The following is a 15,993-nucleotide window of genomic DNA, read 5'->3' as shown; positions in this document are numbered from 1 at the left end:
CTAGAAATCTGTAACAAAATAACCGGCTTTGACAGATTCCGCCGCCATTGTTTAACTGTCAATAAAAAACAAATGGCTACTTCAGCCAGTGCGAAAAAACAAGATATGCCCCCTGAGGGGGGCTACAAACCCATAAGTTACAAAAGAATCCCCGCGAAAACATATTTCAGCGGTAATCCATCCATTAATTTCCGTTTTTTACGATTTTAACTATGAATATGTTATGTAATTACCTAACCTCACTTTTAGGTTGGGCTCTAATCGGGGGTTATTTGGGGATGACCGCCGCCGCGGGCTTTCTCTACTACCTGAATTGCAAACGACTGCACCGGAACGAGATTGAAATGCGTTCTGGCCGCTTCGCAATTTTTCCCTTGCTCTTAGCCGAACGCGACCGCGAATACTTGAAACAACTCAGAAGAAATCGGGACGAGGAAGCCGAGTTGATGAAGAACGTAGAAGGTTGGGAAGTGGGTACTTACTACGGAGAGCCTTTGTACAAAACTGTCGATAAAGACAAGTTGATTGACCCCATGATGCAAGGATACTATGTTCACACCCCTTGGAAAGAATTTAACAGAAGGGCTTTCATCAGACAGTGGTCGTAAATCGCACGGGCTGCAGTAGTTGTGTGTATTTTAATTTTGTTAATATATTGATTGTAATTAAGGTTACTTCTTTAGAATCTTTATTCCACAAAAACCACGTAACATTTAGTGAACAAGAACATCAACCAACAACAATTACTACTGAGTGCTTAATTTAATTGTAGTGCCCCTAGTCGCTCCTCCATATCACTAACCTCCACATCTTTGTACTGGCTTTGAATTTCATCCAAAACCCACTCTGATAATTTCAACGCTTCTTTTTTCTTTTGAGATGAACACTTCTGTGATGTTGCGATCGCAGTGGTGGCCTGTAATTGACAAATTACAAGTTTTATGAGTGTTATAAAATGGGGCACCCACCAAGTATAGACCATACAGGGCCCTCATGTTGTTAGGGTTCAGTTTAACTGCTTGGCAGTAATACGAACGCGCGATTTCTATATTTTCTAAGCCCCCTTGAGTGTATTTTATATCTGCATAGCGCTGATGCAACAAATGGTTGTGGGGGTTGTGCAAGATTAACTCTTCCACACAGAAAGCGGCTTTACTGAAGTCTTGTTCAGTTATGTATAGCTCACTGAGTTCCTGCCAAGCTTCAACATCCGCCATGAAGCTACAAACCACCGATTATTACAGAAAACACAAAAGCTAACCTCACATTTTCAGATAATCTGCTAGTTCTTTTATGGCTTCCACGTTTCTGCCTTGGGCTTTCAATATAGCGATTTTGCGTTTTTTCGCACCGCTGTGGGTCTCATCATGCTTTATAATGTTGTCTAAGATTTCAATCGCTTCTTCGTATTTTTCTTGGGCTTCTAGAAACATGGCCTCGAATTTTTTCACTCTTAGGCTTTTAGGAAAGTCTTTGTATAGCTCTTGAATGCACTTTTGAGCGATGCCCAGTTCGTTGCAATCTAGGGCTGCTATGCACACTTGCTCCAAAACCAGAGGTTCTAAAAGCGCGGATTTTACGCGAGTAATTAGCAAACTGGAACTTACTCTCTTTTCCCAGTTTCTGTACGTTCGAGTTTAGATTTCTGATCCATATTTCTATTATTTCTCTGCTTTTTCGGTCGTTGTTTTCTCTCCAGACTCTCAGCTGGTCTAAACTGCCTGAGGCATAAACGCATTAGTGCGAGACTGAAGAAAATATTGCACTACTTACTATTTACGTTCGTCATTGCTGTTTTATTGTGTAAATAATTTACTCATTAAAATACGCTGACAGCATTTTTCCTTTAATTAAATTTTAATTGACATGTGTAATGGTTTGACACACGTCACTGCCGACAGGCCGACAGTTGTCCCTAGATGGGTCTTATGTTGGTAACAACTAACGGTGTTTTACGCAGGGGCGGACTAGCGACAGTTTTTCAAGTGTTTTTGATAATATTTTTCTCGATTTTTCTGAGTGTAAGTTTTTCAGTAGACTCGCGAGCCATCGTTTATTTTTTTATATCATTTTTGATTTGCATTTTATTTTTCGAAAAATAACTAAAGGAGTTGTTGTACACGTGTTAAAAAAAACGTTTTTATGAAATAGGCTCGTTTTTTTTGTTTTGAAATGTTTTCGCTGACAACTACAGCATAAAATGTAAGTGGGATTTATGATTTATAAACTTACCGTTGACGTTGAAGTTCCAGTTGCAATTGCTGTTCCCACTCCGTTGCCAAGTTGCCGTTGATAATAGTAACATTGATGTTCAACTTTAGCCGTATTTAAAGGGATTGTAGAAGAAAAGTGGGGGATTTAAGTTGATTACTACAAAAAATTACCATTTTAGGCATGTTTTAAGTTTCTTGTTGTCAAAATAAGTCTACACATATTAAGAAAAAAAGGCAAAATGTAGCCCCGCTCACTCACCCTATCTCGATTGTGATGATTTTTTATTCGTCGTGAGCCAAGGGGGCGGAGCTTAACTGCAAAATCCTTATTTCTATATGAGAAACTAAAACATGTTTTTGAGTATCGTGTTGTTCAAAGAATACTATGTATATTAAGAAAAAAATAAAGCCAAAGATTAAGCCCCACACATACCTACATTGATCTAAATATGTAGTAATGAAGTTTTCATTCGTTGCCAGACCCTAGGGCGGAGCCTGATTCCAAATCCATATTTCCCTGCAAAAATTTACCATTCTAAACTTGTTTTAAGTTTCTAAGGATAAGAAAAATCACAATTGAGATGGGGTGGGTGGGCGGGGTTTATATTTTGCCGTATTCACCTTTGAAAAAAACGGCGTAAATTTCTTAAAAATTTAACTTTATTAAAAACATACCTTGAAAAACAGGGCAAAATGATTAAAAAATCAAATTGTTTTGAAGTGGCCCAACAGAACGACAGGAACAAAAAGGTGAATTTTAACTGTTAACAAAGGTACCTTGAAAATCGGATAGATTGTTCGGGGTAAATAGGTCAAAATGCATTAACATTGTAACTTTTTAATATACCTACCTTAATAACAATAAAATGTTTGAAATATTTGTTTTTTTAAATATACCTTAAAAACAGGGTAAAATTTTTAATTAAAAAAGCTTATCTTTGGAAAAACAGGGTGAAATCCTTAAAAAAGTGTTGTGTTCTGAAAGGGCCTTAGTATTACTATTTCTCGTAGAAAAATAAGGATTTTACAATTAAGCCAACCATTTTCCGTTGGGTCAGATCGTCTTTTAACTGTTTCAGACAAAAAATTTTTGGAGATTGCCAAATATTTTGCTCACTTTTCTCGCCAATTTTCGGAAAAATAGTCGAAAATGTCAAAAGTGTGAAAATCAGTGTTATCTTATCAAATATTGGCCCCGCCCACCCACCCTCTAGTTTCTTCGAAGCTATGTGATATGCCAAAATCAGTTTTATCTTAGCAAGTACTATTTAATTTTGTTTAATAATTTATTTTACAATTTCAATATATAATATAGTACTTGCTAAAATAAGACTGATTTTGGCAGATGACATATCCTACAAGGAAAGAGAGGGTGGGCGGGCGGGGCTAGTATTTGCTAAGAAAAAAAACTTATTTTAGCAAATAACATACCCCTGAAGAAAATAGAGAGAGGGTGGGCGGAACTAGTACTTGCTAAAAGAAGACAACAGAGGGTGGGTGCGTGGGCGGGGCTAATATTTCATAAGATAAATTTGCGATTAATACTCTATAAAACTAGAAACTCAATGTTTTCTTCTCAAATTAAGCCATTTGGAACGGTTTCAAATTTTTTGAAAATTTTTGGGATTTGGGGAGTCCTTTCCTCGCATTTCTCAGTTATTTGAAGACAAATCGTCAAACATATTTTAGATGCGAAAAATTATCTACAACCCAACTATTTTCCGTTGGGTCAGATTGTCTTTTAACTGCTTCAGACAAAAAAATTTTGAAAATTACGAAAAATTGTTCAAACTTTTCTCGTTAATTTTCGGAAATAGTTGAAAAATAGTCGAAAATGTCAACAGTGGGAAAATCAGTTTTATCTTATCAAATACTAGTGCTGTCCACCTACCCTCTATTTTCTTGGAAGGTATGTGATTTGCCAAAATCAATATTATCTTAGCAAGTGGTATTTAATTATTGTTTAATAATTTATTTTGCCATTTATAGTACTTGCTAAGATAATGCTGATTTTGGCAAATCACATACCTTCCAAGAAAATAGAGGGCGGGTGGGCGGGGCTAGTACTTGCTAAGGCAGGGCTGATTTTGGCAGATAACATATCCTACAAGGAAAGGAAGGGCGGGTGGGCGGGGCTAGTATTTGCTAAGAAAAAAACTAATTTTTGGCAAATGAGATACTCCTCTAAGAAAATAGGGGTGGGTGGACGGGGCTAGTGCTTGCTAAGATAAGACAATTTTTGGCAAATGACATACTCTTTAAGAAAATAGAGGGTAGGTAGATGGGCGGGGCTAGTATTTCATGAGATAAATTTGCGATTAGTACTCTATAAAATTAGAAACTCAATGTTTTCCTCTCAAATAAATCCATTTGGTGGAACAGTTTCAAATTTTTGGAAAGATTGGGGATTTTTGGAGTCCTTTCCTCGTATTTCTCAGTTATTTGAAGATAAATCGCCAAAAATGTTTTAGATTCGTAATCTGCGAAAAATTATCTAAAAGCCAACTATTTTCCGTCGAGTCAGATCGTCTTTTAACTGATTCAAAAAAAAAAAAAATTTGGAAATTACGAAAAATTTTTCTCACTTTTCTCGCTAATTTTCGGAAAATACTTGAAAAATAGTCGAAAATGTCAAAAGTCAGTTTTATCTTCGGGTTCTATTTTATCTTATCAAATGCAAGCTTCAGCTTCAGCTTACGACGAACAAAAAAAAATCATCAGAATTGAGACAGGGTGGGTGGGCGGGGCTTATATTTTGACTTTTTTTTCTTAATATATGTAGCCATCTTTTCACAACAAGAAACTTGAGACATGTTTAAAATGGTAAGAAAATATGGATTTTGCAATTATGGGGCAGAGACTAATTGCAAAATCCAAAGTCTACACATATTAAAACAAAAAGTCAAAATTAAAAAAATATTGGGCAGCTGTCATTTACTAATGTTATAACTTGTAAAATGTGCTTAATTTAGATAACCTTAATTTACTGACAGTAGTGTCATATCTGTCTTGAATCACATACGATTTGTAATAAATGATAGAATGACAGTGCCCAATATTTTTTGAATAAAACTGTAAGCCCGCCCACCCGCCCTATCTCAATTGTGATGATTTTTTTTTCGCGGCGAACCAAGGGGCGGAGCTTAACCGAAAAATACTTTTTTCTTTCCAAGAAATTAAAAACATGTTTTTGAATATCGTGTTCAAAGAATTCTATGTGTATTACGAAAAAAAAAGGCAAAATATAAACTCCACCCACCCACCCCATCTCAATTGTGATGATTTTTCTTATTCTTAGTAATTTAAAACATGTTTAAAATGGTAATTTTTTGTAGAGAAATATGGATTTTACAATTAGGCTCCGCCCTTAGGTCTGGCAACGAATGAAAACTTATTCTTTACTACATATTTAGATCAGGGCAGGTGTGGGTGGGGTTTAATTTTTTCTTAATATACATATTACTCTTTGAACAACACGATACTCAAAAACATGTTTTAATTTCTCGTATAGAAAAAAGAATTTTGCAGTTAAGCTCCGCCCCCTTGGTTCACGACGAATGAATGCTGTAGTTGTTAGCATGGAATTGGTAATATTATTAAAATTTCAAAATTTCTGCTCTTTTTAAAACGAAAACTACCATCAATCACATCAAAAATCTAAAAAAGGTAATTAAAATAATAATAATATTAATTAAAACAAAAACCTGTTTTAAAACATTAATAAAACAAATCGTTTTTCATTCACTAACATCTCGAATTTTCCATAAATTGTTTTTTTTTTCAAAATTTTAAGTAATCTTATTATGATTACATTAAAAATGTAAAGCATGTACCAAAACTAATCATAAAAAGATCAATGACGTCATTGAAAAAAAATGTGTTTTGAAAACAAGGTTGACATTCTTGCTGTACTTGTTGTACTTCGAAAAGTATGAATGTTTTGTAGCCAACAGAGTTTGAAAAACAAACTTGTGTCACAAAATTAAATTCTAAATCAATCGATTTCAAAACGACTTTTTTTTTTGCATGATTTTGACCAATCCCGTGTGCTCTCTGGTTTTTGTGGTGTACTTTTTTAAGGTTGTCGTACTGCTTTGCACTTTCTGCGGATTTACGATTTTCATGTTAAAAAAAGCAGTCCGCCCCTGTCAGTAAATAAAGATTTGTGTCTCTGGCGGTGCCAACCTAATACGAACAAATTGAATGTCCCCAGCTCTTTGTCATGTCAAACATGATGGCTGACTGAAATTTGTCCTACGGGTTTAATAATCATTAAAATTCCAATTTCGGACGTTTTCGTGAATCCAGCACTTCTTCAAAATGAACATCTAGTTGTAGTAAGGTAAGTCGTCCTCTGTTTACTTTTAGACTTTAGTAGGAGCGTTCATTGTTTACTGAGTGCTTTGTATTTTTTGTTTATTTGGGACAAAAATGATTAAGTTGATTCCTGTTCGCGATATCGTCGCTTTGAAAGCACAATTAGCCCTAAAACACCCAAGCTCAGTCGCTTCCTCTGTTTTTACCGTTCTTGAACACTCATCATTGATTTTGTTATAACAGATCAATAACCTAGTCAGAGGAGTGTACAGCTGAGCCACAGAATCCACAATCACAAACTCGCACAAAATGGATTCAAACAACATATCCTGTCCCGTTTGTACATTATACCTCAGACCTGGCATAACCCTAAAGACCCACCTAAGCAGCCATCCAAAACAGAAGGTGATTGAAGCCCTAGTCCGCTTGTCAGAAACCGGAGAAGTGGAAAAAATCGGAAACTCTTCGTCCCAACCCGACGGCAGCTCGATCAGTTCCCACGTGAACACAGCTATAGTAAACCAAACTTGGAATCAAGGTAACTTAGTAAACATGCCTCCGAGCATCCCTTCTCTGCAAGGCAACCACGTCTTCATTTACCAACAAAGCATGACCACCACTCCGCAACAAAACGTACTAAACGTGAACCCCCCGTCTCAGCAATACGTCATTCCCACGATTTTCAACCCGCAAATGATGCCGTGCATCTACCAGCAGCAGGTCATCATGAGCAGCGGCTGCTTGTCGCCCATGCGGACGCTGCCGTTCGAGCTGCCGCCGTCCACGTCGCAGCCGGAGTGCAGCTCGACGGACACGTCGTCGACGGAGAGCGAGGAGTGCAAGAAGATCGACGAGATCGAGGACGAGCCGGAAGCGAAGAGCGAGGGCCAGCCGGAGGGCAACCTCGACATGGAGGTGTACGAGATGGACGAGGAGGGCGAGAACTACGCGCCGACGGAAAACGACGAGGCGCCGTCGCCGGCCGGGTCGGAGGGCTCCGAGTTGAACAAAGCGTGCCAGACGCAGAGCAGCAACCAGATGTCGCCGCAGTCGGTGCAGGACGAGGAGGCGCTGGAGGAGGTGCCGAAGCCTCCCGAGGAGTATTATTTCGTGGGGGAGAGCGAGACTCCGCCGGTGTACACGTCGGTGGAGTTGAGTCAGACGTACGAGAGTAACCCTATTTACACCGCTTCCAATATCTTGCAATCTGCCGATCAGTTAGATTTTGTTGATATGGATGGGATGCACGTGGTAATTAATGAAATAAATGATTTTTCGACTAGTCAGATCATTTCTCAAGTTGAAAATTTTGAAGGTAATGGCCCTGACAGACCCGGAGTGTTAATGACGATCGGCGGAATGATCGATAACTCGAAAGATGGTTTTCTCGAGCAGAGAGACGCTGAAGAGAGTATGTCGAGGGAGAGTTCGAATGTGAACATAAGGGCTGACGAGAGAATGCCTCCGAGGGGGGAGTTGTCGGGACAGGAGAGCATAGGGGGCTCGAGCGACATCACGTGGAATCGGGTGCAGTACAACGAGGGTAGTTCGGGAATGTCCACCTCGTACGACCTTCTGGCCAGAGAGAACTGGGAGGCGTCGGATAGCTCCGACGTGGAGGTGCCGCCTCTCCAGAGCCGCATTCCCCCCCACGTCAACTACCCCGACGAAAGCGAAACTCCCACCATCGTGAGTTTCACCGGGCCTCCGCTGAACTTCAAGTGTCCGTCGTGCGACGAAGCCTTCACGTGTTTACGCGATCGCAAAGAACACGAAGCGGAGAAGCACCCAGAGAAACGAAAACCGAATCGAATAGGCTCCGAAATCGGCAAAAGCAAAATAAAAAAATTAGTAGTCAAATTCAAGTCGGATAAGCCCGAAAATTTCGACAACGTCTTCACCAATAAATTAAAAATGGAAACTCCCCCCGAAACCGAAAAGGTACCTGAGGTACCGTGCGAAGAACCTGTCGCTGCGGTCAAAAGCGACGACCTCTCCGTCGAACTAAAAACCGTCTGTCCCATCTGCGACTGCGTTCTTCTCAACGCTAAAGCGTTAAAAGAACACAAAATCAGCGTCCATAACGTGACCGCACAAACTCGACATAAATGTATGACCTGTGATCAACAATTCCCGAACGACTATAAGTTTTCCGAGCATTTGCGCATTCACCCTCTGGAGTGTAAAATCTGCGGGAGGTTGTTCTACAGACGCCAGAACATCCAGCTCCACATGAGGAGACACCTGGGGATCAAACCGTACAAATGCGACGTCTGCGAGAAGTCTTTCCTTACTAAGCAGAAGTTGGACGAGCACAGGCACATCCACACGGGGGAAGCCCCCATCAAGTGCCCCCTGTGCGACGAGACGTTCCGCCGCCACTCTAACCTCGTCCAACACCGCAACCGCCACCACCTAAACATAAAAAAGAAAGTCAAAGATTACATCTGCTTCTGCAAGGAGGTTTTCCACTCGAAAAAAAAGCTAGCGTGGCATAAGGAAATCCACGACGCTAAGCCGAAATCGTGTACTCATTGCAACGAAAAGTTCATACACATGTCGAGTTTAACGCGGCACATGCGCAGAGCGCACAACGACAGGTTTCTTCCGACGGGTCACAAGAACGCGGAGAACGTGGAGTGTCCCATTTGCAAAGGGGTGTACCTGAAGTCCTCGCTGGAAGTCCACATACGTAACCACAGCGGCCAAAGACCCTACGCTTGCTTGATCTGCAATAAGGACTTCACGACCAAGTGGAACCTGAAGCTGCACAAGTGGACGCACGCGTCGCGGGTGTCCAAGCCCTTCAAGTGCGACCAGTGCAAGGGCGCCTTCATCAGGGAGTCCGACTACATCGCTCACATGAACTCGCATAAGAGCATCAGGCCCTACACTTGCAACCACTGCGGGGCTCAGTTCATCCGAAAGTACAACTGCCAGAGACATGTCAAAGAGCACGAGAACGAGAAAATGTTCAGTTGTAAGGTCTGCGGGAAATCTTTTCATCGGTCCTATTATCTCAAAGATCATATGCGCATACATAGTGGCTTGAGGCCGTATTCCTGCCATATTTGTGGGAAGACTTCCACGACTAAGTCGAATCATAATAAGCACGTGCAGATACATCATGCTAGAGAGCCGGTCAGTACTGAGAACTGAGTTTTTTGTACAAATTCGACGATTTTAGGTTTTGCTTTTAAGAGCGTTAAAGTGAGGATTCACTTGCAAACCTGTGATTCTTTTCGTGAGATTTTTACGACACTTTCGAGTCCTAGATTACGTCCGTTTTATTATTTTATATGTTTGTTTTTGTGGAAGTGTTGTAAAAGTGTCATCGTATTTTGTATGAATTGCATTATATACATCCCCATTTTATTTGTATGGAAATATGATTTCTGATTTAACGTTATATTTTTTAAGTAGTTTTAATTTCTATTTTAGTTGCATCCGTTCATTTTGTCTCAATTGTAAACATTTTTATTTCTAGTTTAAAGACTGTATAATTTATTTTAACGCAGTACTTTTAATGATACATGGTGGACTCAAGTTGAAAAAAATAAGTACATTATAGTTAATATATAAAACGGTCACTTATGTACAGATTACTGATAATTTTAATTTAAAAAAGTGTGCAATTAAATTTTTTGTATTGGAAAATACAAATAAAACAATATTTATAAAACAGTTTATTCATTCAAGTACCTTTTCATCACCGCCACGTTTTTTTCAAACTCTGTAGGGGCATCTTCTACCAAAGAGTTTATTTTTTCCGCCGCCGATTTTGGGTCGTATTTCACCAACGTCTCAAAACACACTAGAGCGGATTTCTAAAACGTAAAGGTAAGTTTCATTTTATGTGATAGTTTTTGACTAAACTTGTTCAGTTTCACTTTAACAAACACATGATCGAACAAAAATTGAAAACTGTACTGTCAAACAAAGTGTCAAAGTTGTAATGCCAACATCATTATTTTAAAAATAAATGTCATGGCCCACTACACGCTTTTTTCGATCATATTGTCGTCAACGTATAACTTAAAAAGGGCAGCCACCCTAAGAAAAATAAAACAAATTACCTGCAACGGAATGGGCTGTTTATCACTGACATACTTAAACACCGTCTCCATCGTCTTATCAAAATCCTGCTGCAACATATCCAAATCGGTGACAATTGGGGCCAAATTTTCCAAAATTGTGCACTGCAGCTTATAATTTTGGCTATACCTGTACGCAGATCCTTTGTCTTTTAAGTAACTTTCTTTGGCCAGTTTATCAAGAATAGTTAAAACATTAGGCAAAACTTCCCTGCAGACAAATTAGTTAAAAAAAAAAAATACAATAGACGAAAGTCTCACTTGGCGGTTCGTGATCTAATAAATTCCTTGGAAAGTTTTGCCAAAACCACAAGCAACCGAAAACTGTAGTTAACTATCACAGCGTCTTCACCTTCCTTAAACCTGTCCACTAAAGGCGACCATATTTGGTGAACAATCGGTAAAAGCTCATCTTCCCATTCTTTCAACACAGGGAGACCGTTTTTCAAAATTTCCAAAACTAGCAACTTCCGAGTTTGGTTTTTCGATGGTAGGTAATGCAGAGTGCGACTCAAGATGGCTACAGTTAATTTAATATGCGTGGGAGGCTCCGGTTTCTTGTATTCTTCTACCGGTTCGTTACACTCTTGTTCAATTTGACTTCTACTCTTCTCCATATCTTCTTTGTACATTTCCTCGGCGCTCTTACCCATAACACCGTCCGAAAAATCCTCAATGGGTTCAATATTTGAAACTCGAAAGTCTTCAAACTCTTCCTGTTTTTGTTTTTTCGTTTTGAAAGGTGCGTCAACCGTTTCAATACGTAGCCACTTGTGAAGACCACACACGAACATTTTAAAAACGTGTAGATACGAATTGAGGTTACTTCTGTTGTCGTACGTGCGCAAAAGTAGCTCTTTAACAACGTCGCAAGTGGAATTTAGTACTTCTTTGGTACTGTATTGGATGACAACCGCTAGAACGTCTAACCCTCCTGCATTTTCTTTCCCACGGTTAAGTTTTCTTTCAATGTGAAAGGAAAAATAGTCTATGTTGTTATTAATAAGTTCTGTTATGGTGTGACAACCACACGCTTTACTAATGTCGGAAAGGGCTAACAGTCCCGCGGATCGTACAAGTGGGTGGGCGCTGCCTAAAAATTTGATTTATTTTTACATATAAATGAGATATTTTTGTGGGTACCCGCTCGTTCCAAAACCAAATACAACGTCTTTAACAAAAACTGCTTAAAATTGGTGTTTAGAATGGAAGCTACTTTTCCAATTCCTTCAACCAGAAGGCAAACTTGGATAATGTTAGTTTGAACGTCACCTAGGGTGTGTTCATATCCATATTCGTCTATCATGACTGAAAGAGGCAGGTACCAGTGGGTACTATCAACGTAGGTTGATACCACGTTTTTAACAATGTTGAAATTATGATCATCGTTCAGTTCAATACCTAAAAAGAAATATTTTTATTTTAAATTACACTACTAAAGGATCGCGAATCACCTGCTACCACTTCATTTAACAGAAAAATTGCCTCTTTTCGTTGCTCAGGCTCTGAAATTATTATATCTAACAGAAAATCAGTCACTATTGGAGTCGCTCCGTATTTAGCTAACAAACGACAAACCGTTTCAATTTTTTTAAGAACTACGACATCCTTAAAATGGCGGAATTTCTTCCAAGACGTGTGCAAATCTTGGTTGAGGTCATAATCTACAAAAAAAAAATATAATTATTTATCAAATACCGGAGATACGAAATTAAAACCTGTCGTCGTATATTCCTCCAGAGTGCTCACATCGCTCCTGTTAAACTCACACACATGAATCAAAGTCAAAACGAGCCGGTTCAAATGAACCGTGGAGTGTAAAATTCGTGTTAAACAATGTTTCCCAAAAAGATCGACATAACCAATCAAGGAATTTAAAGCCACAATTTGAACCCTTTCATCTACAAAAAACTTCTTTATTTACTCTACATAGAACAACCCGCTACCTACCAATCCCGTTAAATTTCCGCGGCATACTCGTCACCACCCCGTAAAAACTCTCTTCTAAATTATCCAGTAGCGCTTTATACTCGTTCGTTACAAGCTTTTGCGACAAGTCATCCAAAACGGATTTACTTTTTTGAGAGACGAAAGAATCACAGTCTTCTGATAAAATAATGATTATATCGATAACATGACTGATTGACGTGGGCATAGTGTGTACGCAATTCTCGAGAAGCAACGACGCCATATTTACAAGCTCCATGCGCACATTGGGGTGCGAATGGTGCGTGAGTTTAGCAAACTCGACAATAATCTGCTGCAACTTTTTATCGGTTTCTTTGTACCATTCAGGCGACCTCTGCGTGTTTTTTATGTATTGTTTCAACTCGTTTTCGTCCTTCCAGCGGGTTTTGACAAGTTTGGGGTTCGTCGTTGGTTGATTTAGGTGGATTTTGCGGTCACAGGCGTTGTAATCTTGCATTAATAGAGTGACGATGCGGCCCCATGCTTTAAGAGCCACCTACAACATTTTTATACTTTTTTGCAACTTTGTGACTGTTTTACGTACGCTTGGAACTTTGTGTCCGTACTTTTCGTCAATTAGTGCAATCGATTTTAACTGGCTTGCCACTCCTGGAAGGAAAAACAGAAAGACTTCGGCAATTTGGTCCCGCATTACTAAGTCGCTGAAGTCGTGGTCGTCGAGAACGTGCGCGATTGCCATAATGCAGTTTATGGCAGCGATTCTACAACATTTGTTATGGTTCTTTGAATTTTGGCGCTGGCAGTGCTGCCACACAACGTTACGTCACAAATTAGCCTACCTTAAAGCTCTAAATTGTTCATTTTTAGCCACTTCTAGCACAACGTAAATCATCTGACACAACTTGGGTGCATTTTCTTTAACATACAATTCTGCGATTAAAGACGACTTTAAACATTTTGCAAGCGCTGTCATACATTCCACAATACTCAATTTGTATTCTTCACTAATTTTTAACACTGGAAAATAATAACACCACCTGTAGTTGAACTTAGTAACAATTATTACCTACCAGAGTGGTTTAAGTGGTCGTAAATTTCAAACAAAAGGAAGCCATAAATGTTAAAAAATAATGGAAGCTTTTCAATGCTGATTTTTTCAAAAAACACTTTGAAAGTGTCAACTACTTGCTGTTTGTCTTTTTCTTTAAAGCTAAAATTAATTAACGTTATAAAGAAAACACACCGAAGCTTGCAATACCTTGAATTGGGTTCAGAGATACTTTTTAACACTGGAAAGAAAACTGAAAAAATAAGCGGTTCCAAAGTTTTCACAATCGTAGGTCGCGCACTTCTGATCAAATTTTGCAGCTCTTTCACACTCTCCACGTCTTTCTGGTTTTGGAAAATGCGTGAGCAGGCGATTTTCATTCGTGTTAGTTGCTCGATACTTTCGTGATTGTCTTTCGGGTCCATTTTGGTTTGAATCTCGCGCCGCTTCCGTCGACAGTAATACCAACCTTGGGTTTGTTTGTATCGAAGTAACCTGTAAGTGATGATGAAATTTTTTGTGGTTTTGTACTTTTTGCGGCAGAATTATTTACAGGGTGGTTGTTTACAAGCCATATGTGAGTAGCAATTGGTGTTTTTACCGTACTTACCCTAGTGTGGCCGATTTAAACCACTTTATTTACAATTTGTTCGTCAACTGTCAAATTCTTGTGCACAAGTTCACGCTCGGGGAGTATGCTCATGTGCAGAAGTTTTGCTTGAATTTAAATTGTTTTATTATTTTGGAGTTGAAAAATGAATATTCAGTGATTTGATTATTGATTAGATATGGGCGCGAAATTTGGGCTGAAAATGATCTAGTTGGCAGGTAGTGACGTATGGGGCTTTGTGCCATGTTTTCATTGTTTTTGCTTGGTTGCCATGGTGATTCAGACTGAGATTTAGATTTTTTTTAGCAAAAAAGCTTTTTATGAGTAGTTTAAGAAAAGCTGTGTATTAAATTCAACTGAAGATAGTGAATACGGTAAGTTAAGTATTTTAAACAGATTTATAGTTGGTAGCGAGTAAGAAAATAGTCATAGAATGTGTCAATTTTTTTAATCAAATTTTATACAAAAAAATTCACCAAGGTACACAAATTTGGAAAAATAATGCAGAAAACCAAGATTGTACACTTGCTGGAACAAGTTTAAACATTTCCGGTTGACGTCAATAAGGGTAACTTTTTTTGTACGTTTTTTTTGTGGGTCCTGACGTCATCGGTGCATTTTTGAATAGTAACAAATTTTAAAAGACGTCATCAACATTGTGGTGGGATAAAAGATTTATGTTGATAGCACTAGGGAGGACGTAACTGTTTCAAGGAGAATGGTCAAAATTGCATTATTAAAACACACGCAATAATTGTTAATGATTTTTTGCGATGACGTCATCGTTTCGGGAAAAATCGACAGCCAAGTAGGTGATATTTCAAGAGATTTTCGGTTATTGCTTTTGTATTGCAGGTAAAAATCCACGTTGAGCGAGATTTATTTAGCCATAAACCGCGGAATTAAAGGGGAGGGTTTGACAGTTCGCGTCGAAACGCAAGAGAATTACAATTTCAACTAGGGGTTGAAGTGCGGGTCAGTTGGATCAGCGGGAGCTGGCGAGAGCCAGACTCGTTGTGTGCAACGGGCTGGGGTTCAAATCCCACTAGCGCATGGGTGTTCCTTTCTCCCTTTCTGGCAATGTTTATATACACTATTGTTCAGTCGATATAGGTTAAGTTTTTTTTCTTTTTTTTGGCGATTTAAATTAAGTTTTGCGTAATCACAGGGTACTGAAAATCATAAATAATTGAAATCGTTTTTTAGAAACCTTGTGAAGTAATACTTCACTTATTGATTTTTTACCACCGTACAAAATAAACGTTTCCTGAAACTTTTTTTTCAGTACTAAAGCGAGCTTATTATTAATTTCGGTTAAAATATGTATTATTATTTATGAATCACCGGATAATCTTAAAAAAAATGTCATATTATTTTGCTTTGCGTGCCATGTTTTGTTCGCTGTTCAAATACCGTGTGAGTTTTTAAATTTTTGTTCTAAGTTCGTTATATATTTTTTAAATAGTTCAGAATGTTTTAGGTTTTTCAAAAATAAATTAAATAATCTTAGGTTTGTTATTATTCAACTTGAAGTTTAACCCACGTGGTTCTAGCTCACATGGTTGACCGATTTTGCAGATAATAAATTTGAAGTTGATCTGATAACAACACTAGAGGGTATGTTATCTGCCGAAATCAGTTTTATCTTAACAGGTACTAGCCCCACCCACCCACCCTTTCTTTTCTTAGAGGGTATGTCATCTGCCAAAATTAGTTTTATCTTAACAGCTACTAGCCCCGCCCACCCACCCTTTCGTTTCATAGGGGCTATGTCATCTACCA

The 15,993-nt window shown here is 38.7% G+C and overlaps 5 protein-coding genes across 7 annotated transcripts in view; 3 read left to right on the top strand and 2 right to left on the bottom strand.

Annotated features, from left to right (window-relative positions):
- The first annotated feature begins 44 nt into the window (after positions 1 to 44).
- Positions 45 to 669, top strand: LOC135127247 (NADH dehydrogenase [ubiquinone] 1 alpha subcomplex subunit 13). The gene is made up of 2 exons (XM_064053670.1): positions 45 to 172; positions 250 to 669. Exons 1-2 carry the CDS (start codon positions 73 to 75, stop codon positions 606 to 608), a joined length of 459 nt encoding a protein of 152 aa, XP_063909740.1. The 5' UTR covers positions 45 to 72; the 3' UTR covers positions 609 to 669.
- A 2-nt stretch (positions 670 to 671) lies between these two features.
- LOC135127246 (ER membrane protein complex subunit 2-like) lies at positions 672 to 1,895 on the bottom strand. Its single transcript, XM_064053669.1, has 5 exons — positions 1,774 to 1,895; positions 1,608 to 1,721; positions 1,267 to 1,561; positions 969 to 1,221; positions 672 to 916 (listed from the first exon to the last, which is right to left on the bottom strand). Exons 1-5 carry the CDS (start codon positions 1,787 to 1,789, stop codon positions 758 to 760), a joined length of 837 nt encoding a protein of 278 aa, XP_063909739.1. The 5' UTR covers positions 1,790 to 1,895; the 3' UTR covers positions 672 to 757.
- Positions 1,896 to 2,258: 363 nt separating this feature from the next.
- On the bottom strand, positions 2,259 to 14,291 carry LOC135127242 (TELO2-interacting protein 1 homolog). 3 transcript variants are annotated; one of them, XM_064053662.1, is made up of 13 exons: positions 14,212 to 14,291; positions 13,812 to 14,096; positions 13,624 to 13,763; positions 13,393 to 13,570; positions 13,137 to 13,314; positions 12,575 to 13,088; positions 12,343 to 12,525; positions 12,079 to 12,288; positions 11,768 to 12,025; positions 10,886 to 11,717; positions 10,607 to 10,835; positions 10,233 to 10,357; positions 2,259 to 2,370 (listed from the first exon to the last, which is right to left on the bottom strand). In XM_064053662.1, exons 2-13 carry the CDS (start codon positions 14,024 to 14,026, stop codon positions 2,328 to 2,330), a joined length of 3,105 nt encoding a protein of 1,034 aa, XP_063909732.1. In that variant the 5' UTR covers positions 14,027 to 14,096; positions 14,212 to 14,291; the 3' UTR covers positions 2,259 to 2,327. The 3 variants fall into 3 exon arrangements, with proteins under 3 accessions (XP_063909732.1, XP_063909733.1, XP_063909734.1); XM_064053663.1 differs by lacking the exon at positions 2,259 to 2,370 and adding an exon at positions 2,655 to 2,730; XM_064053664.1 differs by lacking the exon at positions 2,259 to 2,370 and having other exon boundaries at positions 10,202 to 10,357.
- LOC135127243 (zinc finger protein 12) lies at positions 6,430 to 10,212 on the top strand. The gene is made up of 2 exons (XM_064053665.1): positions 6,430 to 6,555; positions 6,774 to 10,212. Exon 2 carries the CDS (start codon positions 6,840 to 6,842, stop codon positions 9,687 to 9,689), a length of 2,850 nt encoding a protein of 949 aa, XP_063909735.1. The 5' UTR covers positions 6,430 to 6,555; positions 6,774 to 6,839; the 3' UTR covers positions 9,690 to 10,212.
- Positions 14,088 to 15,993, top strand: part of LOC135127240 (rootletin) — a 92,695-nt gene continuing 90,789 nt past the window's right edge. Inside the window, exon 1 of the mRNA XM_064053659.1 lies at positions 14,088 to 14,178. The gene's annotated coding sequence lies outside the window, so the exon portion shown is untranslated. The remainder of the gene's footprint in view (positions 14,179 to 15,993) is intronic.

The sequence above is a fragment of the Zophobas morio genome, unplaced genomic scaffold (assembly GCF_036711695.1).
Source record: "Zophobas morio isolate AGI-343-1 ecotype UQ-CSIRO unplaced genomic scaffold, CSIRO_AGI_Zmor_V1 ptg000011l, whole genome shotgun sequence".
NCBI classification, from domain to species: domain Eukaryota; kingdom Metazoa; phylum Arthropoda; class Insecta; order Coleoptera; family Tenebrionidae; genus Zophobas; species Zophobas morio.
The sequence above is the reverse complement of the archived record's forward strand: the minus strand, read 5'-3'. Positions and strand labels throughout refer to the sequence as shown.